Source organism: Andrographis paniculata, unplaced genomic scaffold, assembly GCF_009805555.1.
Source record: "Andrographis paniculata isolate CXL003 unplaced genomic scaffold, ASM980555v1 Contig32END, whole genome shotgun sequence".
Taxonomy (NCBI): Eukaryota; Viridiplantae; Streptophyta; class Magnoliopsida; order Lamiales; family Acanthaceae; genus Andrographis; species Andrographis paniculata.
This window is the reverse complement of record NW_026137565.1, coordinates 2,811,637-2,836,699: the sequence shown is the minus strand read 5'-3', so window position 1 is coordinate 2,836,699 and position 25,063 is coordinate 2,811,637. Positions and strand designations below refer to the sequence as shown.

At 27.9% G+C, this 25,063-nt stretch overlaps 2 protein-coding genes across 2 annotated transcripts; one reads left to right on the top strand and one right to left on the bottom strand.

Moving 5' to 3' along the window:
- Positions 1-15,913: 15,913 nt before the first annotated feature.
- Positions 15,914-18,733, top strand: LOC127247948 (monoterpene synthase TPS4, chloroplastic-like). The gene is made up of 7 exons (XM_051270042.1): positions 15,914-15,967; positions 16,542-16,812; positions 16,906-17,260; positions 17,355-17,573; positions 17,748-17,886; positions 18,031-18,282; positions 18,443-18,733. Exons 1-7 carry the CDS (start codon positions 15,914-15,916, stop codon positions 18,731-18,733), a joined length of 1,581 nt encoding a protein of 526 aa, XP_051125999.1.
- Positions 18,734-20,985: 2,252 nt separating this feature from the next.
- Positions 20,986-23,279, bottom strand: LOC127247932 (uclacyanin 1-like). The gene is made up of 2 exons (XM_051270024.1): positions 23,040-23,279; positions 20,986-21,644 (listed from the first exon to the last, which is right to left on the bottom strand). The coding sequence occupies exons 1-2, from the start codon at positions 23,209-23,211 to the stop codon at positions 21,172-21,174; spliced, it is 645 nt and encodes a 214-aa protein (XP_051125981.1). The 5' UTR covers positions 23,212-23,279; the 3' UTR covers positions 20,986-21,171.
- Positions 23,280-25,063: the final 1,784 nt, after the last annotated feature.

The following is a 25,063-nucleotide window of genomic DNA, read 5'->3' as shown; positions in this document are numbered from 1 at the left end:
TAAAAAATATTTGTTTATTGATGAGAGGGATAAAAATAAAAAGGGTTTTGAGTGTAGCCTACGTGTAAAAAATTAGGAATTTAATTAAATTGATTTATATTTGTTAAATATATTTACTAAATTAAAAAAAAATCATTTTTTATGGGAAGGACAGAAAAAAATGAATAATTTGTGGCAGAACAAATGAAATAACTTTTATAGAGACCGCGCATTTCATACATGAATGAAACATATTGAGTTATGATTTCACTATATTTGTGAGCTATTGGAGAGGGAGATTTTGAAGTTGGAGAAGATTCAGGGATTAAATCAATTAGGTTGTGTTCAACCTCAATTGGTCTCAATAGGTGAAGTAGGAGGCTGGCGCTGTTATTGCCGATAAATTAAAATATAAAGTGGGAGATACAATTAGTTTTTAAGTGGAAGAATATTAGATATGAAGCCTGATTATATCCTAAAACTGAAAAATATGATTTAAATATTAGTGGCATAGGCAATGTGTGGGCCTAAGGTTTGATGCTATATAAAGATACATGTATTCTTAGTTTGAGTGAACAGTGTATTTCATAGTAAAAATTTTATTTTGGCAGCACCCTAAGACGTAGATAATTCTTATCGAACTAAGTAACCAAATTATTGTGTTTTTGTCTTCTTGATTTATTACTTCCCGCTACTGTCCGGACCAAATCAACACTCTAACCGTCACTCTAACACTAATTTTCTATTTTAAATTTATATTCTCATTTTAATATATAAGGTTTTATCCTTTTTTTTTCCTTATTTTTTTGTTTAATTAATATTTTCTTTATTAACTTTCTCTTCTTCCCATCATATTCTTCTTTTTGTTATCTTTTTTTCCCCTTTTTTTTTATATTATTTTTAAGTAGAATGACATAGAATTTATTCAAATGGTTTATAAAAATTATGTAAAATTCCTCGTTGTTAAAAATTGTGTCACACTCTCTTGTAGTTTAAAAAAATTATGTATATAACCCTATCCAGTCGTTAGCAATAATTTCGTAGTTATAGAATTTCTAATTACCTTTGCAATTAGAGTACATTTAGAACAATCACCATTAGCTAATAAAGGGAATAGATGCTAGATTTTTTAAATTATAAGAGAATTTGAAGCAATTTTTAAACAATTGGGGTTTTATGCAATTTTCTTAATCCACGGGTGAATTTTATGTTGTTTTGTCTTATTTATATTTTTTCTTCTTTTCCACGATAATTTATAAACTCAAATTCCAAGATTTTATTGCATTTATATAGTATTTTTTATAATTAATAAAAATAAATGAATGTTATATTCGTGATTTTAATAAAATAAAATTTTAAATCTATATTTAAAGTTACATTTACTTATATTATTTTCTCCATAATATAAAATTTAATAAATTTGAAAATGTTTGGCCTATGAATTATTAATATCTAGAATTTTAATTTATTTTATTTTACAATATTTATCTATATTTTTATTTTTTAATATCATAATAGTTAATAAAAATACATTTTTTATATATAAAACATTAAATTAAATCATTATTTAAATGTAAAATCCAAACAAAAAATAAAATAAAATATCCCAAATAAAACTTAGAGTAATATTGTTTTTTCTTCAAATTAAACACGACATAATTATACAAATTTTATACAAATAGAATAGATAAATATATTAATTAATCTTTTTTAATAAAATAAATAAATAAATAATTGATTAATCCTTCGTTTATAATTTTTTTAAAAACAAAGTTACCACATCCTCGTCTCACTTCAAAGAGGTTGTTTGCCTTTTTGTAGTATTATATTGGATTGGAAGTGTATTTAATATTTTTGCACTTAAAAAGTATAAATAAAGTAATAGTATTTTTGTAATTTGTGTAAAAGTAGAAGTATTTTGACATTTGTATATAAAATATTTTTACTATATTAGAAACACTACAAAAAAATATCAATTTTTAACGAGATCTTTTCGTTCTTAAATCAACTTTTTCCATTACTAATGATATTAGAGACAGAATTAGGGATGAAATTACATTAGCTATCTGAACTTTAGGAACGGAATTCCGTTACAAATATATCATTTTTTTGTAGTGAAAATTAATACTTTTGAGTTTGACAAACAAAAATATTAAAAATTCTATTTTGAAATAGGATGGCAGGATTATGATTTTTACAAATATTATAAAAATAAAAAATTAATCAATTATTTATTTTTTTATTTTTATTTTTTTTAAAAAAACTATTTAAGATATTTTACTTCATTTATTGTTATAAAAGTTGTATAATTTAAATCAGTATTTACAATCAAACATCAGCTCCGGACGAAAAAAGTATTTTGTACATACTTTAATTTAACACGAGAGAGTTTAATGTAATAAATAAAATACGAAATATTTTGTACATTTTTATTAAAATACAAAGGATATTACATAATGATGTACAAATTGTTTAAATAAAGTAAGAATTTGTCCAGGGATGGCCTGGTGTGATGTAGGAGTTAGACTTATGATCGTGAGGTTGGTTCAAACCCCGGACGCCAATCTTGTTTAAACCACGATTAAATAAAGAGTGCTATAAAATTTTTAGGATTAGATTGGGCTATCGCATATCACAATAAATAACTATGGAGGCAGCCACCTCTGCCTAATTCTTCTATGTTCTTCAATTCCTTTGCATTTTAGGGGTCTATTAGGCTTTTACCTTGATTAATATAGATGTTTATTATTATTTGTTTAGATAACATGATATATTTTGTTTCTAAGTTAGTCCCTCCGTCCCACATAGCATGTCCACGTTGCCGTTTCTGTCCGTTCCACATACCATGTCACTTTCCTTTTTTGAAAAATTATTACACACTTTAATCTCATTTTAAATTTTTTAATTTTATTTTTTTAAAATTTTAATTAAACTAATTAGTTATCTTAATCATAATTTTTAATTATTTATATTATCGGATAATTATTTTTACTAATACATTCTTAATTATCTACTAATTACATCCCTCGTAAAATACCGTGTCTACAGTGTAGCAGACACGGTACGTGGGACGGAGGGAGTATTATCATTTGAGTTTTCCATTTTGTACCATATTTATAAATAAGTAATATTTTATTATTAATGATTTCCATTTTGTACCATATTTATAAATAAGTAATATAAATAAGTTATTATCATTTGAATTTTCCATTTTGTCCCGTAAAAAAATAAATAAATAGTGATTTTTTTTTATTTTTAATAAAATTATTCATTTTAAACATACGTACTAAATATAAATTAATATAATTTATTTTATAATTTTTTTTATTTTTATCTCTCTTCTCAATAAATATTTATTTTATTTATTTGTATTATAGTATAAAATTTTATTACGTACAAAATTATATCTATATTTTATATATTTTATTGATACATTACATAATGCTAAAAATATTTAAAATATCAATAACACTACTCATATAAAAAAATAATAAAATAATACAATAACTTATTACTAATAAGTTACTTATCTACACTATCTAAAATACTGTGTATCTTACCAAAGGGTCCTTGCTGAACATATGAAGTACTAGTTTAAATTACACATTGAAGGTATTATTTGTTTCTTTAACAAAAATTTTATAACACATTTTTCCAACAAAAATTAAAATACTACACATGTTAATTACTTTTATATTATCTACACAATTCTATATGTTTCACGTAAAAAAAAAAAAAAAAAAAAATTCTTCACACAACACAAAACAAACACACTTGTATAAAATATGATGTTATATTTTAATACTCGTATTATTTTCTTTCATCCAACTCTAAAACTTATATTTACATTTTGCGTTACATTTTGCGTCATTGTACTTAAATCCTTATATTTGTATAATATATTATACAAATATTATATTTGTATCATAATATATTAATAAAAATATTTTTATCTTTTTATCTTGATTTGTATTATATTTTGATATAAAACTTTAAAAGTGGACGGATAGAGTATTATTTATAAAATGAATTGAAGAGTATTATTTTGTTGATATAAAGATGATTATTAATTAAATAAATACCACAATTTGCGAATTTAATATTAGAAAAGATAAATTACATATAATTTTTTTGCTACCAGATTATATATTCATAAAACTTACCATATATATACATTTACCAAAATATTTGTTTAATAAACATTAATAAAAAAAAAAAAAAATTACAGCAAAAAATACATCTTAAAAAATCAATCGTAATTTCTAACCACTTTAATCAAATTAATCCAGTAAAACCAAATATAACGAACCATCTCCCAAATTTCATCCCATGCCGCTGAAGAATTGTGACCCCTCTGTGAATGGAAATTCCCCTAAGTTATTTTGGCATATAAACTAATGGTGTCTTAATTTCTGCAGCAAAGACTTTCCAAAAGACAAAAGACATATTTGAGGAAAGATCAAAATATGGAAACTCATTCCTTCCATTACAGTGCAAAGGAAAATTAATCTGGAATCTTTTATCCCAGGAATGTGAGTGATTTACTCAACCGGATAGGGTTGAAGATTGGTAATGTGTAATTTGGAGATCATACTTTAGAGAGAAGAATATTGAGTGAAACTCTCATCCATCTATCCATATTAATTCCCTTTAGTTTTGAATGAGTTTTTGACAGAAAATTTCGCCGGAGAGGTCGAAGGTGTTCGGAATTAATGGAGTTCCAACCGGAGGGAATGATCAAGCTCTGGAATTCTATGCTGTGTGGTCGTTGTTAGTACGAGTTTGTAGCAACGAGAACCTTATGAGGTATTTTCCTGGGTTAGCCATGACTAGCATTAGAGTTAAATGAGTGTTAAATGAGTTGTGGTTGTTTGTGTCCTTAATCCGCACTGGTTAGTGGAATTCCTTATGAATTGGTATCCCCGGATGTAGATTAGTTGATAATCGAACCGGGTCAACAAGCACCTTGTCTTATTGTTGTTTTATGTTCTGCATTGTTTTTCGTTGTTGAAACGTAGTTATAATTGTGAACCGCCCACGCTTCGGGAGTTGGCCCTTTAAAGTGTTCGAATGTGTTTTGTTCGATAAATCACTTCCCCAACACCCTCTTCTCAAGCAACACTATCATTTGCATCCTCTCCCGATTCCATTGCCATCAGTACTTCCGGTGAAGTCGTTCATCATCGCCGTTGTTTTCTCAATATATATATATTGTATAAAATGATAATGAAAATAAGTTTAAAATATACTCAATTTTATATGGGATGTGTTTGTTTGGTTTTAGATTTTAGGTTTAGATTTTGAAGAATAAAAAACTTTATATTTGAATGTTTTTAAAATGTGATATATAAATAATTTTTATGTGTTATTTTGAAAGTAAACTTTATATTTAGTATGGCACAAGAAAGGAAAAAAAAAAAAAAGGTTTTTGATTTGCTTTTTTAAGATAAAAAAGGTAAAAATTGGTTAAAAATAAAAACATTAGAAATATCCAACGAAACATGTATGGGAAATAAAAAAATCTACAATAATTTTTTTTTTTTTTATCAAGAGTAGAATTTTCTTCTAATAAAAATATACTTATTGATTTTAAATAATACCAAAATAAATAGTGTAATATGTAATTGGTGTTGCAATAGTTTGTTATTTTGAAAGATTTTCAAAATATGATATCTCCTAAAATAAAAATTTTTGACAATTACGAGATTGTGTTATTTCAAAAATTTTAAAACACTAGCATCCTCTCGTCAAATCCTGATTCCGCAATTATGCCGAACAAGGTGGTCAATATAAATAACTAAAAGTTTTTTCCCCAAAGCGATGATTCCTTGAGATACTTCATTAGATAAAATTGTTTTAAGTGTTTATTGTCTTCTAACTCTATGACTATGAGTGTTGAATCGATTCTTATGATGCGTTTACTTTGGATTATCATCTACCTTAATCATGTGTTTACTATGCATTACTATAACCCATGATAAAGTAAATCTCCATATAATAATACTATAATCAAGAATTATTAATTCTTTCTTATATATAGTAATAAATAATACGAAAGTATAACTAATGTAAAAAAAAATATTTTATCTTTCATTAAAATCTAATTTACTATTGATTTTATCATTTAATTAAGGGTATTTTAGGCAAAATTAATAATATTATATAATAATCAATTATAGTAAATATTAAATTATTTTATCATATTATCATATAATATATTAAAATAATATATGTATTATAATCTTATCTTACAAAGTAAATGCACCCTAGAGTATTGAGTTATCGGGACCTTATCTTTAACCGTTTGTGTTTCCTAATGAAGATGAATGAGTATTGACCAATAACACTTTCCTATGATGTATGAATCTATGTGAATAAAAATTATGTTCAAAATTTTATATATTTAACACAATGATGATAAAAATAATGTGTATAGTATAAAAATATGTCTTATATTGACACATATATCATATATTATTTATGATACAACTTTGGATCTTTTATTTTCTAATATTTTCATTTTAGTAATATATATATATATATATATTTGATATATATAATTAAATATATATATATATTTTAAATCATGAGAATATATTTATATTATTATCATACAACACATATTATATGTACTTTCATCCAAGTATTAATATAATAGATTACTATATTTTTAATATTTTTAGAATATATTCATATTATATACCAAATTAATTTATATGCTATTATGAATTTGGCAATATAATACATATATTAAAAGGGAAGGGTTACGGTGTTGATTTGGGAAAATCAGCTGGGCGATTTTTTTTTTTAAATCAGAACACATAAAATATAGAAGCAACACATGTTTTTATACAACACACAACATGTGATGTTTGTAATAAAGATATATGTTGTTTGTTCATAATTACATCGTATGCTATATAAGAGTATACCATGTGCTAAAATCAACTGCTGCATTTGTTGTGTGAAACTATATATATGTTATTAGTTCATTTTATTTGTATTATATTAATATAAATAATGTGTTGCTAATAAAAATATAGTGAATTGTTTGTTAGCATATTACGTATTGTTCAGCATTATGCTTAATTTTAAATTAAGCACTTGCCATATCAAAAAGTATCTCTATAATTTAAAATATAGCATCGACATTCAAATGTATGAAAATAAAAAACATTTGAAACCTTTTCTTTCCATATTTCATAAGGTGTTTCTCTAAATTTTGGGATGTATAGAAACTATATTAATAACATAACATGCATTATTCATAGGTTTTGGCCAAAAATATTTTGAAACATTATTTCCAACTAACATAGATTTATTCATTATATTTCTTGAAATGTTCTATTCTTTCTTTCTACAACACATTTTGTTGTGGCATTTTACGGGTTAGAAATTCATGCAAAATATCATATTCATCTTAATGTTTAATAAAATATTGATTGTCAAATTCTTTTCCATGATTTGATCTACTTCTTTCAATTTTATCAACCTTTTTGACATTTAATCTTTTGCAATATTTCTAAAAAGATTTAAATATACCACTTGTTGCTAACTATCTATCGATTTGTATCTAGAATAACTATCAACACATACAAAAGCATATTTAAGCTAGAAATTTCAGTTCGACCCATTAATCTCAAAGTATAAGTTAAATGTGTGAATTTTTCTTTATACTGACCTAAATATCAATGCAATGCCAACTACTCCTACTACTTTAAGAGGTTTGAGGGTTCATATATAATACTTAGGAAAATTGCAAAAAATGTTTTGTATGTAAATCTAATTATCATTTTTGAATAATTTTATATTTTGTAATTTAGAACATTATGTATACTCCAAACATTATTTTTTCCCTCTGGCACCAAAAAAATGCACGTGACCATTACGTGCGCCTTCATGGCATGGTCGGCGCATACGTGGACATCACCGTTGTTGTGTTATTGTCCGCATGGTCGTCGGACAAGTGACGTGGAATTATCTTATTTTGAATTTTTTTTTTTTTACAATTTCAATTTGGCCTGATTGAACTAGAACAAACTATTTTTCCTGCGCCAGAGGACAAAAATAATGTCCGGAGTACACATAATGTTCTAAATTGCGAAAGTGGAAAAAAATATAATTCCACGTCACCTGTCCGACGACCATGCGGGCGACAACACAACAACGGTGACGTCCATGTATGCATCGGATATGCCACGAAGGCGCATGTGATGCTCATGTGCATTTTTCCGGCGCCGGAGAACAAAAATAATGTCTAGAGTATACATAATGTTCTTAATTGTTAAAGTTGAAAAAAAGTGTCCGAAAAAGATAATTGAACCTAAATAAATGACATTTCCTGCAATTTTCCCATAATAATTTTTATTATATGTGGATAACATGTTATTGGCAAGTCCTTATGCCGGAAAGATACATAGTTGAAACAATAATTTGTGTAAAAATTCTCGATAAGAATTTTGGAGAAACAAAATAAATTTTGAGCATGTGAATAATTCAAACCTGAGATAATGTGAGTTTGAGTCTCTTCGAAGTAGAGTATGTAAAGAAAGTTTTAAGAATATTCAATATACAGGATACAAAGTCTTTTAGCATACCTTTGGGGAGTAACTTCAAGTTTTCGAACAATAGCTCACCAAAGAATGAGATATAATATACTGAGATGAAAAGTGTTCCATATGTATCTGCCACATGGACCTTGATATACGTAATGAATGGTACGAGGCTGGATATAGCACATACAGTGGGAGTAGTGATCTGATTTATGAGCAATCTTGAAAAATAATATTAAAAAGGAATGAAGTGGATGTTGTGATATTTACGAGGCACTACAGATAAGACACTGATATTCGAGATAAAGGAGCCTTGTTTGGTTAGATTAGTGGATGCGGACTTGGCAGGAAGTGACTATGATAAAAGATAGAGTACTTAAATATGTGTTCACTTATGGTGGGACAACAATATCATAGACTTCAAAGCTGCAAAAGGTGATTGCTTTGTCGACGACATAAATAGTGGGAGGTTGTGTCTCTCGCAAGTAGAATATGCAAAGACAGACTTGAGGAGATTCAATATGCAGGATGAAAAGCCTTTTAGCACACATTTTTGGAGTCACTTCAAGTTGTTGAACAAATACTCACCAAAGAATGAGTCGGAATGTGATGAGATGAGAAATGTTCCCTATGCATCTGTCGTATGAATCTTTATGTATGCAATGATTGGTAAAAGGCCGGATATAACATATGTAGTGGAAGTAGTGAACCGATTAATAAGTAACCGTGGAATGCAAAATTGAGAATGAGTGAAATGGATATTGAAGTATTTACGAGACATTATAGATAAGGCATTGATCTTCGAGATAAGTGAACCTTGCTTGGCTAGATTTGTGGATACGAACTTAGCAAGAAGTGACTATAATAAGAGGAATAATGCATTTGGATATGTGTCACTTATGGTGGGACAACAATATCATGAACTTCAAATTTGCAAAAGGTAGTTGTTTTATCGATGACAAAATTTTAGTACATTGCAGTAACGGAGGCAAGCAAAAAGATAGTTTGGCTGTAAAACTTCATATTTGAGTTGGGAAATGATCCTAAAAATAATAGCTTTTATAGTGACAATTAGAGTGTCATCCACTTGGCAAGGAATTCTACATTCCATGTAAGAACAAAAAACATATGAGTTAAGGTTTTACCACATTCGTGAGCTATTGGAGATGGGGATTTTGAAGTTGAAATAGATTCAGGGGGATCGAAAAATTTAGCAAAAATGTTGACTAAGGTGGTGACCTTAAATAAATTGAGGTTGTGTTCTACCTCAATTTGCCTTGATGAGTGAAGAAGGAGGCTTGATGCTATCATTCCTGATGAAGTAAAATGTAGAGGTCGGAGATGCAATCACTCTTCAACTAAGGAGAATATTATATATTAAGTCTGATTATATCTTGAAATATAAGAATATGATTTAGATATTATTAGCATGGGTCAGGTGTGGGCCTAGGGTTTGTTATTTTTCAAATATATATGTATTCTCACTTTTAGGAAGTGAGTTGTATATTCTAAGGTAAAAAAAAATTTAGCTTGGCAGCGCTCAGACATAGATCATCCCGATCAAATTGATCACCAAATTTTTGTGTTATTGTGTGTTTTTCTTGATTTTCTTATCTCACCCTTATTTTTATAGTTATATTTTGTTTAATATTTTATTAAAAAATAATTATATTATTCTAAATAAACACAATTAGCTCAAATTGCATTTTTATTGATAATTAAAAATTTTAAAATAAATTCTCATAGATATTAATTTTTCTCCCGGCCCATCTAACTAGATAAATATTCAAGGAAAATAGAAAATAAAATCAATACATATTATATTTGAATATTGCATCACCATATATCAAAAACAAAAATCACTCTATAAATATAAAAAGTATATGCAGGCATAATAAAGAATCAAACAATTCAAAAATATAAGTCAAACACCGATGAAAACATTGCACAAGCTTCACACCTCTAGAAAAAAAAAAAAAAAAAAAAAAAAAAAAAAAAAAAAAGAGAGAACAAAAAATTATTAGATATTTAATTTAAAACACCACATAAATTAAAAAATATATATGCTCCCTCCGTTCCATAACAAAGTATTCATTTTTCATTTTAGTTCATTTCATAATAAAGTATTTATTTCATTTTTTTTTTAGTAATTGTTACATAACATTACAAACACCCTTACAATTTACAATATATTACACAAATATCATTATCTTTATATCACACCATATTAATAAGGTTATTTTAGTTATTTATACTTTATTTCTATTACATCTCAATATAATACTAATATTTCTAAAACTACGTACAAAAAGCAAACGGATACCTAATTATAGGACGAAGGGAATATATACATTTAGAAAAACAATCACAATCGCAAATACATTTAGAAAAGCAGTCACAAAAGCAAATACAATTTAAAAAGCAGAAAAATTAATACTAGAACAACAGCATAATCAGAAGAATTGCAAACAACAAAGTTCCATAAATTATTAATATAAGAACAATTGCATAACATTAACATGCCTAAATGCCTCAATCCAGGTCATCCATTTAAAAATTTGACTGTGACACATAGTTCGTCTAATATAACTTCTTTTATTAAGCCTAATTTGCAGCTATTACATTTGAACGAGAATTTACCCAAAATGCACACGAAGAATAGCAGTAAGGGTTCCCATGTATTTAAAAAAAAATGAAAATTGTGAAATGAGAATTAAAATTCATAGACAATCATACATTGTTATGAAATATCATTTGATCATTGGGATATATTGTTTGTATTATGACCTAAAACATTCTCGACATATTTTAAAATTCTTTGACCACTTCCTCAATATCTAAGAAAAAAAAATATGAAAACCCCGAACGAAATGACCTGATGGTGAGGGGTGAACTAGTGAAAAAAAAATAAACATTTTTTTACCTGTGACGGACAGAAATAATAAAATAAGATTATTGAATTGGAATGAAATGAGTATATCTTTCAATAAAAATATATTTTGTTTTCACAAATAGCTAAATAAATAAATATTTATTTATTTTTAGAATAATTTCACAAGTTACAATAACTAAAACAAAACAAAACAAAACAAAATCTCAATAAGTCTACCCACCCAAAGAAAACAATTGAACATCTTAATAGTATAGTATAAAATATCGTTAATTTGTCATTTTACGTATAAATATTCCGACACAAATAACTAATATATCTCATTAGTCAAACAAGCAAATTGAATCAGCTAAATATATGAACTAATTGAATGAGCCTACCGTCGAAAGCTAACACTCGATTGCCAAATATCTATTTAATATCATGTAATATTTTATAAAATTTCAAAGAGTTACATATTAATGCTAATGAAATATGACTTATTTATAAATACGGTACAAAATGGAAAAATCAAATTATAATAACTCAAAACAAATTAAAAATATATGATATTATCTAAACAAATAAAAATAAACTTGTATATTAGTGAAAGTAACTAAACTTAATAGACCCCTAAAATGCATAGGAATGGAAGAACATAGAAGAATTAGGCAGAGGTGGTTGCCTCTGTAGCAAAACCTGATCTGAGAGGTAGCTATTTATTATGATATGCGATAGCCCAATCTAATCTTCAAAATTCTATATAGCATTCTTTATTTAATCGTGGTTGACTATAATAATTCTAGACAAAAATTGCAATTATTATTCTATCATATTCACAAGATATTTTTTAAATTTTTATTTATGGGTTCTTTTATTTTTGTAAATACAATTAATAAAACCATTTTAAATAATAATAATAAAAAAAAATGATTGTAAAGTAATAATAAAAAAAAACATCTAATCTATATTCGGTTTTGTTCAATTTTTTATTTTTTTTGGATGAACGTGTTTTTTTATGTTTAATATGTGGAATTACGTTAATAATATAAAATAATGATATTTAATGTTTTGAATTATTTACTTTTGGTGACGGGGTAAAATAAAAAGAAGAATGAAAGAAAAAAAAAATGGGACACAAAATTAGAAGAAGAAAGATAATAAATAAAAGGTTAATTAAACAAATAAACAAAAAGATGATGGAACTTTATATATCAAAATGAGAATATGAGATTAGTATAGACGTTTAAAACCTATATTGAGGAATTGCCAATAATAGCTGACACACAATTCTTCTATATATAATCCGAACCACAGTCTCACCTAAAAATTTAAATTATTATAAATGCGCATTATTAATTTATTTACCAAGATACGAGAGTTGATTAATACAAATAGTATTGGGTATTTTCATGGTAAATCAGACAACACTTTGACTATTCAATCATGCAATTTTTATTTTTTTATTTTTTGTTATGGATATAATACGATAGAAAAAAATAAATAGCATAGATATAGAGTTGTAAAACAAATGAACTGTTTGCGAGCTCGGCTCGGTTCGGCTTGTTTAAACTCGCTAAGAGCTCGTTCGCTAAGCTAAAACGAGCCGAACACGAACATAAATTTTGGCTCGTTATGTTCACGAATAAGCTCGAATTTGTTCGCGAACGTTCGATAGTATTTATTAAAAAAATTAAATTAATAATTCTATATTTAATAAGTATATATATCTTTATAAATATCATATTTTATTCTATTTTTTATTCAAATTTATTAATAAAAATTATAACTATTATTAACTAAATTTAAATTTTTTAAAAAAATTAAATAAAATAAAATAAAATTTCTTTTAACGAATCGAGTCGAGCCAAACATGAACAAAAATATTGTTAAATGAATCAAGCTCAAACAAAAATTTCAACTCGTATATCTTAATGAACGAATATGAGTCGAGCTCGAGTCCTTAACGAACCTAGCTCAAACATGAGAAGCTCAGCTCTATTCGGCTTATTTATAACTCTACATAGACAACCTGCCACCTTTCTCTCCTCTACACCAATGAGGACAAACTGTGCATATTTGCCATTTTTGTGAAAATTCATAATTTGGTAAAATATATATGTCAACATAAAAAATATGAGATATTTTTATTTAACAATATATATACATATTTATTATTGTCCGTAATAACACTATGTTGGATTTCTTAATTATTAATAATTATTTTTTTATAATGTTGATTGTTTATTCATATTGTAATCACGTATATTTTCAAATTATTCTTTTGCCTTTAAATAATGTGCTATAAAATTTGAGTTGGGTTTTAAAGTTAGTAGTATAGGCTAGATATAATATTTTGAATAAAAAATTAATTTTGTATCTAATACATTAATTTTTATAGATAAAAAAAATTATTTAATTATACAGACACAATTTTCAAAATATAAATAAACAGTCGTATATAACTTAAAAATGGTAATATAATTTTTATTAATATAGCGATGTTATTGTTATTATAAAAATTAATAGTGATTTATAGTTAATTATTGGTTGATATTTATAATACTTTTATCGATAAACATAGTCTATCTTCCATTATATACGGATACTATTCCCCAATGTTGTAATTATGAAAATGACCAAACTACGATCTAGCTTCCATTTTCAGTTCAAAACCAAATGAATAGCATATATATATATATATATATATATAATTGAATTTTAGACCAAATCTCATAGCTTGATTTTAGATCCTATTTTGGCAATTTAAATCTCGTGAGAGCACTTGCCGGTAGGCAGGCGCGAAATTAATATCGGTAGGTTCGATAAAAAGAAAAAAATATAAATAAAAAATGTTGATAAAATTTAAACCGATCGATGATCTTCGATCTACTACACCGACTATAGTGTTGATCCAATACAAAATTATTAGATTCACTTTAAATTCAACAAAATGTAGATTAAAGTGGGCTATAATTATTTCCCTTAATTATGTTTAATCAAATTTAATTAGTCCATAGTCTGTATGATCTTCTCTTTGTTCTTATCTGCTTTATTTGGTCGTTTTTATCTTTCTCTTTCTCTTCTTTTTTTCTATAAGAATTTTGTGTAGAGAAATTTTAAAAAAAAAACCACTAATAAAGTAAACACACCGAAAATGTATATGAAAGACTTCGATTGATCATTAATTGGTTTTTAATTATGCTAACGGTGTGTTTGTTTTGTCTTTTTAGTTTGAGATAATTATTTTTTTATGTGAGATACGGTATAAGGAAAATAGAAAAAAAAATTATATTTAATTATTGACTTTTGTAATGCATATAATATATATGATATGAATATATATTTATGTAATTTTTTAAAATAATATTAAGTGGTAGACCTCTTTAAAAAATGTTGGTGTATAAACGAGAACTTTCAAAATAGGTTGAGTCGGTTGGTTGATCCGTCTCGCTCCACTTTTAATGGGTTGGGTTTTAATTTTTTAGGTATGCTAAAATATACTCCTAAACGAGTTAAATCACACGGGTTGTATGCAGGTTGAAAATGGGTTAGTCCGCCGTGGGCGGATTACCCGGTGGACCGAATAAATATAATTATAATTATATTATATTTTTAATATTTCAAATAAATTTATCTATTTTGTCATTTTAGTCTTTCGGAAATTAATCTAATTATTTTATTTTTAATAATTGTACTTACAGCATAACTTTAGAAAATTTTTAGAACTTACATATTATTACAATAAAAATCACATCATTGTTTAATACTAATATTCATAATTTTTAATGAAAATAAAAACTGATATATACCTATGGTATTTGATTTTTATTTGAATTTTTGTTGTTTCTTTTGTGTTTGGATTTGATTGGGATTTGGGGAGTTTCGATGTGTATTGATTCGATGGATAATAAATAAAATAATATAAAATATGTATTAAATTTAATTGATAAAATTTACATTGTATGATTTGATTATAAATTTATATTATACCCAACATATATATTTTAATTTTAATTTATTTGTATTATAGAAAATTTTATTCTCTACAATGATATATACATTGTATAGATTTTTTCCCCTATAATTATAATAAATATTAAATTATATTTTAATTTTTTTTTAAAAAAAAAGAATTAAAAAATAGGATAAAAAAAAAGCCTAAAAACACACAGGCTTACTCCCAAACCCTATCGGAATGTGTCGGACCCGTGAATACTCCCGCGCGATCTCAAATCTACAGTGATTAAACAGAGAAATATTTCAAACAGGCGCTTAAGGAAATACACCCTTATATAAAGCCCTTGTCTTTTCCCAAAGGAAATAAAATTTAGACATCTTAAATTAAAATAAAGTGGTTGGCCAATACACAACTTGGTGTTAAATAGCAACCATGAATACACTAATGCTATGTAAAACTAATCTTTCGAATTCTCATGCCTTGCACGTGACTTCTTCTTCTTCTTCTTATTGTCGTTTTCCTTGGAATGGTTGCAAGTTTTTGTGGGTGTCAATGGAACGTAGGGAATTCCATGCCAATAGCTCTCTCAAGCCCTCCATAACTTCAGTAATGGATTCCTTTTTCAATTACTGCTCTTGTATATACCATGTCGATCACGACCATAATTTACTTTTTTCTTTTTTTTTTTGGGATAACACGAGCATCAGTTACTTAGTTTTAAACTAGGGCTTTTCCAGAGAAATATTTTGATTCTACATATTTTATCATGAAAAAACTTTAAATCATTTATCATGTAGTGTTTAATTATTAAGTTTGCCTGTTATTGTTATGTAGTACTCTTCAGGTGATGTTAATGTACACAATCAGTATAAAAATGACAAACAAAGTTACAAAAATGGAATTACGGGTTTTTTATTTTATTTCAAATAAAAAAAATACTAACATTTAATAAAAAAAATAATATATTTCATCTCATAAAATATCATATTATTTGAACGAAAATTCAAATTCAAACTAAAACCAAACAAACGCTAGATGCTTATGACAAATTGAGATTGCTATATATCGATCATTCATAGGATGTAACATTGCCGAACTTATTATCAATTGTTCTCCTTTGAGGTGAGATTTTTTTACTTATGTAAGGTTTTAACCTAAAGCAAAAAAATCAATGAAACAGGAGAAGAAACGCAAAGCAAGAAGAGAATCTACTTCAACCATGGAAGAATTGAAAGAAAAAACAAGAATAGCTCTACAAAAAGGTTTGGATCCAACAGCTGCAATGAAGTTTATTGACACCCTCCAATGGCTAGGAATTTCCTATCACTACGAGGAAGAGATCGATGTTTGGTTGGAGAAGCTACAGCATTGGAATGCTCCTGAACATGATTTACAAGCCACAGCTTTACGTTTTCGACTACTTAGACAAAATTCAAGGCCGGTTAACTCGGGTATTTTGGATATTCAATTTCATTTGTGTTCGATATTTTTGGAAAAAAAAAATATCTGAAATTATAACATATTTGTACTCAAATTATTGGCAGATATCTTCACAAAATTCATGGTGAGAAAGCAAGACAAAGAGGGCCTTCTATGTTTATACGAAGCATCGTATTTAGGTACAAGTGATGAATATATATTATCAAAAGCCATGACATTCGCCGAAAAAGAACTAAAATTAATGGCTAGGAGCACAACCTTGCCACGACATTTTTCGTGGCCTATAAGTCGAGCCTTGGAACTTCCTCGGCACTTGAGAATGGAAAGGCTAGAATCGAGATTGTATATTGATGAATACAGCAACCAAAGCCATCCCAATGACCATCTTTTAAAATTGGCAAAATCTGATTATAATCATGTCCAATCACTATACCAAATGGAACTTGCTGAGGTATTCAGGTATGTTATGTAACTCCTAATTCTTGGCATTCCTAGATCATTTCTCTTTTATAATTTTTTTATTTTCAATAACCCGACCTTCATTATTGCAAAGGTGGTTGAAGCACTTGGGGCTTACAGATAAATTGAGTTTCGCCAGAAATCGTCCCATGGAATGTTTTTTGTGGACAGTTGGTATTTTTCCACATCCCAAATATTTTTCTGTCCGAATAGAAATGGCAAAAAGCATAGCTATATTGTTAGTCCTCGACGACATTTTTGATACCTATGGCAACATCGAAGAACTTTCCCTATTTACACAGGCGATCCAAAGGTAAGTCATAATCCTAAATGGGATCTCAATATAATGTAGTGGAAGAACTTATTGAAAAGTATTCAATTAAAATTCCCTCTTTCATATCATACTATAAATGAGAATATAATTAATTGTTTTAGAGGCCTTTTTTTAATTCTTATATTTTAAATAAAGATTTATAACAATTTTCAGATGGGATCTCAATGCAATAGAAGAACTCCCCGAGTACATGAAAATATGCTACATGGCTCTCTACAATACAACTAATGAAATTGCTTACCATGTCCTTAAAGAACAAGGGAGAAACATACTCCCTTACCTTGCCAAAATGGTAACTATTTCTTCTTAACTAAAATATAAAAGTAACATTAAAATATTTTACGTCGCCATCTAAGAATTCGTAGAAATTGTACAATCATTTCCTAAACTATATTCATCTTCAAGTTGACTCATGAGTTATCTAATATTGTAACAGTGGATTGATACCATAGAAGCTTTTATGGTCGAAGTTGAGTGGTTCAACAATGGGCATACGCCGTGCATTGAAGATTATTTAAGAAATGGAATAACGACATCCGGATCCTACATGGCTTTAGTTCTTTCATTCTTCTTAACCGGTGAAGGAATTAATGAACAAAATGTGAAATATATGGCAAAACCATATCCAAAAATATTTTCAATCTCTGGAGAGATTCTTCGACTTTGGGATGATCTTGGAACTGCAAAGGTAATTTTTTCAGACCACATAATCAAATCCAATATACGTCCATTTTAATTCATTGAATTATAGCTTCCTCATTATATATATGTATATATATGTACTTATAAATAGCATATTAGCATTTGGTTTATATTTACTTTCCTTTAATGATTAATGTGAATTCTAGGAGGAAAAAGATCGAGGAGACAATTCATCCGTTGTAACACTGCTCATGAAGGAAAATAAATTAGCATCTGAAGATGAAGCTAGAGAACACATAATGGAACTCATTCAGAATTTGTGGAAAGATCTAAATCGGGAACTCTTAGGTTCAAGCAAGTTGCCATTGACACTCATCAACGCGTGTTTCAATATGTCCAGAACTTCACAAGTCATTTATCAACATCAAGAAGATTCCTACTTTTCTAGTGTAGATAAATTTGTTGACATTATACTTTTCGATCCAATTAAGATTTGAACTTAATGTACGATTTGCAGGTTAAATTTATATATTTGTTGTGTGGCAAATTTACCGGGTAGATTCAAGTTTTGATTTAAAAAAAAAACCATAATAATTGAAAAAGAAACGCGATTGTGTCATTTCTACTATATTTGAGCATTGATAATAGTTTCCTTGACATTTATTCTACATTTTTGTTGTAAGAACATGTGAATTCCATTTATTTTGTAATAAATTTTCTCAATTGATATTATTCATATCAATAGTGTTAGAATGTGTTTGGTTGATGCATTCATCTCGAGGTTGAAAGAAAATCTTACCTTTATTCAGATTATTATGATGCATATTACAACTACAAGCCAGCAGTAGGTTTGTATATGATTATTCTGTTTTTGTAGCATCTATTATTAATAATATTAATACAACTCCTGCGTGCTGCTATACATTAGATAACCAATATTTGTAACCAGAGTTGCGCACATTAGATATTAAAGTTTCCGATGGATTCCAGTTTTTTTATAGCTTTTTTCTTTCAATTTCCTTGCTAGTTTTCCGATTTCTGAGTCCTATATCAAATTTTATGTTCGAGAAGATCGGGGCATAAACAAAAAACAAACATAAAAGAAATAGAATAATAATAAATAAAGCAACAAAAGTAACAATAATCAAACCAGTCCCCGGCAACACGGCGTCAAATATTGACAAGCGTGTCAGTCAAATAATTACTTCTAATCAGTTGTAGAATAATGAAAACATGATCGATTGACAGAGACTATGAATATGTTTCTTTAGTTAATTATTTAATTATAAGGGAGTGGAGGGGGGGGGGGTTCAATCGAGAATTGAATTAGCTATCCTAAAGAAATTCACATAAACCAAATAACCAAATAACGTCAAGCAATCAATAAAAGAACTGAAACTGAGTTATCACGAAATAAAAACTCTATTTCAAGGATTGAATAAAAAGTTAGATAATGTATGTGATCATTGAATTAAATAATCTAATCAATCAATTAATAAATTAGTTATAGTTGTTTGATACAATTGAACACTCGATTTTTTTCAACTTTGTTGATGGCAACGGTACAACCAATTGACCACTCTTTAATTGAAATAATGAAACTAGGTACAACCTTAGTAAAAACTCTTCAATTGAAAATATTACCAAAAAAATCCAATTCTGAATAATTAATCAATTACAATATTTCTTATTCGATTATGCAATTTCTAGGCTAATGGCAAAAACATATTTACTACTTCATCAAATAAATACACGATTAAAGATGCAGTTATTCAATAAGCACAATCAATAGACAGGCTTAAAAATCTGGCCACAATAGTAAATCACATCTAATGACTATACATTATACACAGAAATATCAATTAATCAAAAAAAAAAATCAATTAAAATGCGAAACTATCTCATAAATCCATAATCGAATAATTCAATCCAACCTTAATTAGACTACAAAAGAAACTTAGCCGCTAAACACAACTAGAAATTAAAAAACAAAAAGATTTTACTTGACAGTAGATGATGCAGGATTGCACAGCCTTTTCTTGATCGCCCCGGCCGTCATACTATCTTCTTGCTTTCTCTCCAAGTTGATCTTTGATTTCTTTCCCCTTTCTTGATGTAAAACACGACCAGCCCTGAATTGGGCTTTAATAATAATTTTTTATTTTTTTATTGCTCCACCAATTTCTCTTGATGCGAAATTCTAATTTTATCCTTCAAATATTTGCTTATTCAATCTTTCTAGGCATGGATATGCTTAAATCAAAGCAATAACATTAAATTTTACAAATATCTTCAATTTTTTCTATTTCTAATACAAAATCAAATTCGATCAAAAATCAGTAGAAATTATGCAAAATTATCATCTGCATACCATTAACTTAGAAAAAATAAGATGAACAATAAGTTCACAGATGAAATTAGAATGTAATGGGGTGCCGTAAGGGATGGCCTAGTGGTGTAGGGGTTGGACATGTAACCGTAAGGTCATGGGTTCAAACCCCCGACGCCTCATGTCACCTGCCACACATGGTTTGCCTTGTTTATCGGGCCTAGTTTGCAGGGTTTTAGGTTCGATCGGGGAGCAGAGTTTGTCTATGGTAGGGGAGTTTCCATTATTAATTTCCATTACAGTATCACCATAGTAAATTTCAGAGGCAAAATTCCAAAGAAACACACCTAAAATTATAAAACAGTCGGAAAAAAAAAAAAAAAAAAATTGTGTCCAAAATGCTGTTAAAAAATACTCCTATAATAATACAAATAAGAGTGGGACGAATTACCATCTTATAAATATAAAAGAACCACAAATTAATTAATGCACCAAAGCCAAGAATCTCTTATAGTACAAATAATAAATTATGAAAACAAGAAAAATAATTTCAACTTTTTTTAAATAGTCTATTGAAATATCAAAGATTCTTCGTCTTCCTAAATTTCAAAGTAGCATGATCAGAAAACCAGCCGATGCGGCGGCGAGAGCGGTCATAACACTGTTTCCAGCGGCGGAGGATGGTGGCGGAGGCGGAGATAGGGACCCATCGGAAGGATTTCCGGTGGCCGGCGGCAATGCAGGATTTCCTGGTGATGCTGGAGTAGTCTTAGGGCTTTTGGGTGGCAGAGAATTTTCCGGCCGGTGGGGAGGGGGTGTTGGCGGCGGCGACGAGCCTGTTGGAGTGGTGGAGGGTCGCGGTGGGGCGGCGTCGGCGGCGAGGATGTCGACTTGGAGCTTCATACCGCCAAGGCAGTGGCCGGCGGTGCCACATATGAAGAATCGGGAGCCGGCGGCGGTGAGCGGAATGACGGTGCGGCCACCGGAGAATGGTCCCCGGAGAGGGCTGGCGGTGGTGCAGGTGGCGAAATCCGCCGGGGAAACTTCAAGGACACTGTGACTCGAACCGTAGAGGAAAACTATAGATTTGAACAAACCAACAGGATCAAAATGGTTTAACAATAGGGTGATATATATATATATATATATAATATATATAAAAGGTTTGTTTCTTTTTATGAATTTGTTTAAGAAAAAAATATATTTTTTCTTTAAAGAATGCAGAATTCAAATAATAAAAAATTGAAGTTTTGGACGTTAAAAAACACACCTATATTAATTTTACTTTGATCATAAATTTCAATTACTATGTTCATCTAACTAAAAATGCTTGCATTAACACACTAATTTTAGAAAAAATATAATTAATAAATATATTAATAAAAATAATTATTATATATTAAAATTAAAATAATTTAATTAAAATTTAAAAAATTGTAAAATATACTCCATCCGTCTCTACTGTCTACAAATATCCTTTCAATTTACAATATATTACACAAATGTCATTAAAAAATAAATGGATATATAGATACCGGACGGATGGAGTAAAATTTTAGAACATTATTAAAGTATATAATTATTTTATAAAAATAAATAAATAAATTACGTGGAATTAATATATAAAAATAAAATAAAACCACTTGACACTCTCTATATGGAATGGAGGAAGTAGTACTTTAACCATAATTTTTTCTAATATTCTACTTTTATATAATTTTTTTTGTTTATTTTTATAAAGTACACTTAGGGTGTGTTTGTTTGGGGGATTGGATTGGATTTACACTATTCATCCAATTTTTTCCCCCCCAAAAATATCAAATCAAACACCTATTTTTTATTTTTTATATTATACTAAAAATCAATTTTACATTCAAAACATCACATCAACACCTATTTATATCACATCATGCAACTATTCAAATTTAAAATTTTTACTATTCAAATCCCAACTCAAAATCCAAACTCCAAGCAAACACACCCTTAATATTTTTATTTTATTTTTTTTACATTATCACCCACAAATATAATTTCTTGTTTTAAATTTACATATATTAAATCTATAATTTTATCTTAACAAACAAATTAATTTTAAATAAACCATGTGGTAGACATTTTTAAAATTTTTAGCATTGTTATTAACATAATTTTTTTAAAAAATATCATATTAACTACATAGTTTTATTATTTTAATTTTTTCAAAATTTCGTAAATCTTATTCTAAATCAAGCGGTCTAATTTCCAAATTCAACATTGGCATCTCATATATATTTATCATAAAAATTAAAATCAACTATATTACTTTATTCTTTTTGTTTATATTTTTTTTATTATTATGCAATTTCATCGTGTTTTTTTTAAAAAAAATACATATATATGTATTATATAAAAGATATTACATACAATAATTATTTTATCAGAAAAACATTACCATAAAAAAAAAAAAAAAAAAAAAAAAAAAAAAAAAAACTGACCAAGATTATCCCCAGGATGAAATTGTTGTCCAGCAGCCCATGATGCAAGATCTGTGGATTGGCTCCAACCTCCATTGCTGCCTCCAACACTATGATCCACACCCATTCCCACTTCCATGCTTATAAATATAATTACCAGTAACAGAACCTGCTGCATATTCATCATCGTCATTTATGAATAATATTGTTGGGGTTTAATCTGATGATTCTAGTAGTGTTTCAGACAACCTTAAGGATAGATGTCTGTATATTCTCTGCAAATATATATATACACCAATGATCACATATACATTATATTTGTTCGTAATTGCTGTATATTTGCGTGTGGAATTGGACGAGTCAACTTACTGCATATTATTTAATTTATTATTTTTCTAATCAATTTTTTTTTTTTTTTTTTTTCCAATTATGAGTTGTGGGAATGACAGGATGTTTCATGGGAATCATTTTGAATATATATATATATATATATATGTTAGTTATTGCCATATTATATATAAATGTGCATTCATGGTTGAGTTGTCGTGATCGTCAGTAGTCAAAATATAATGGATACTGTTCGATTGGAGGTTTGTTGGGTTGGTATTTCGAATGTTGTTTAGGATTTGAAGGGATAATGTTGTTTAATTTTTTTTTATTTTTTTAAAATTTAAAATGTCTTAAAAGTCTTTTAGAAATACAACTTAATAAATACTTTAGTTTGTTAATACTTAATATATATATATATATTGATTTGTATTCATTTATATATCTATATTTGTAGTCTGGCCTAAAACTTATCATGTATATATCTATATCGATGTATCCCTAATTTCAACTTTAGAAATAAAGTATTTTCGCATTTTAAAATGATATTAGAACTCTAATTTTTCTCCCCAAAAACCAACCGCTCCGTCTCTCATCATATTTCTTATTTTCACCACTGCATGTCATCATCGCTAACACCGCTGAATTCTTTGCATGAACACTGGCCAGCCACCAAAATTTTACAGCGTGTGGTATCCACACGCATGTGACGAAGATTGACATAGTCGCAACCCTCACCGGTACATGAGAGAGCATCCACCGGTTGTTATCAGATATTTCTTTACGGAAAGCTCGAAAAAATTTTCCAGTCTGATGGTATAATTTATTTTTATTGTTTGGAAGTTTTTTTTTTTTTTGTTTTGTTTTGATTTCTCTATTCAATTTTGGTTCAGTTCGATTTTCAGTCAGTTGCTTCTGTTTATGGTACTTTTTAACTTTGGATATTTGAAATTATTTGCGGTTAGTCTTTATCTATGCTAGGGAGAAAATGGATATTCATATGCCGATAAATATTATTCTATATGAAGATAATTATAGTTTTAGGTACAATAGATGAAAATTTTCTGATAGGAAAAAAATATGTAGAGAATTGTTACATGAGATGTTGCTCTTGTTCGTCCACTTCGTTGCTCCTGGTACCAAGGTCATTGAAGTATTTGTTGAGAAATGAAGGATTAGAACAGTAAAAATCATTAAATTCTCACCTAGTTGCGCAATACTTCTACTCTTTGATACAAGTTCAACTTTCTTCATTTGAGACTGTCAAGTTTGCATGGGATTTCTTAAAAGTTTGCTTTCACTACTAGTTTAGCACATTATTATTAGTTTTAAAGTACTTTCCATAATCGAAAGTAGAGACTGAAGAAATCCGTGAATGACTTCCCTTCTCAGGTGCAATCTATTTGGCACCACTTAGATCAAACTGAGATCAATCTTGTCCATCTATGCTACATTAAAGTTTTTATGGTCTTTCGTCCTGAATATAAGGAAATTTATGTCTCTATGTTGCATCAACATCCATTCCCTACATTAGATGCAGCCATTCTGAATATTCTTTTTGAAAAAACTCATATTCATTTGGATAAGTCTCCTAAGATTGACTCTCCGTTAACTGTTTCGTTAACTGTTTCAATCCATCTCACTTACTTGGCACACTAGCAAAGGTCATCAATTCAAGTGCAAACACTATCAAACTTCTAATCATGACTTTGGCCACT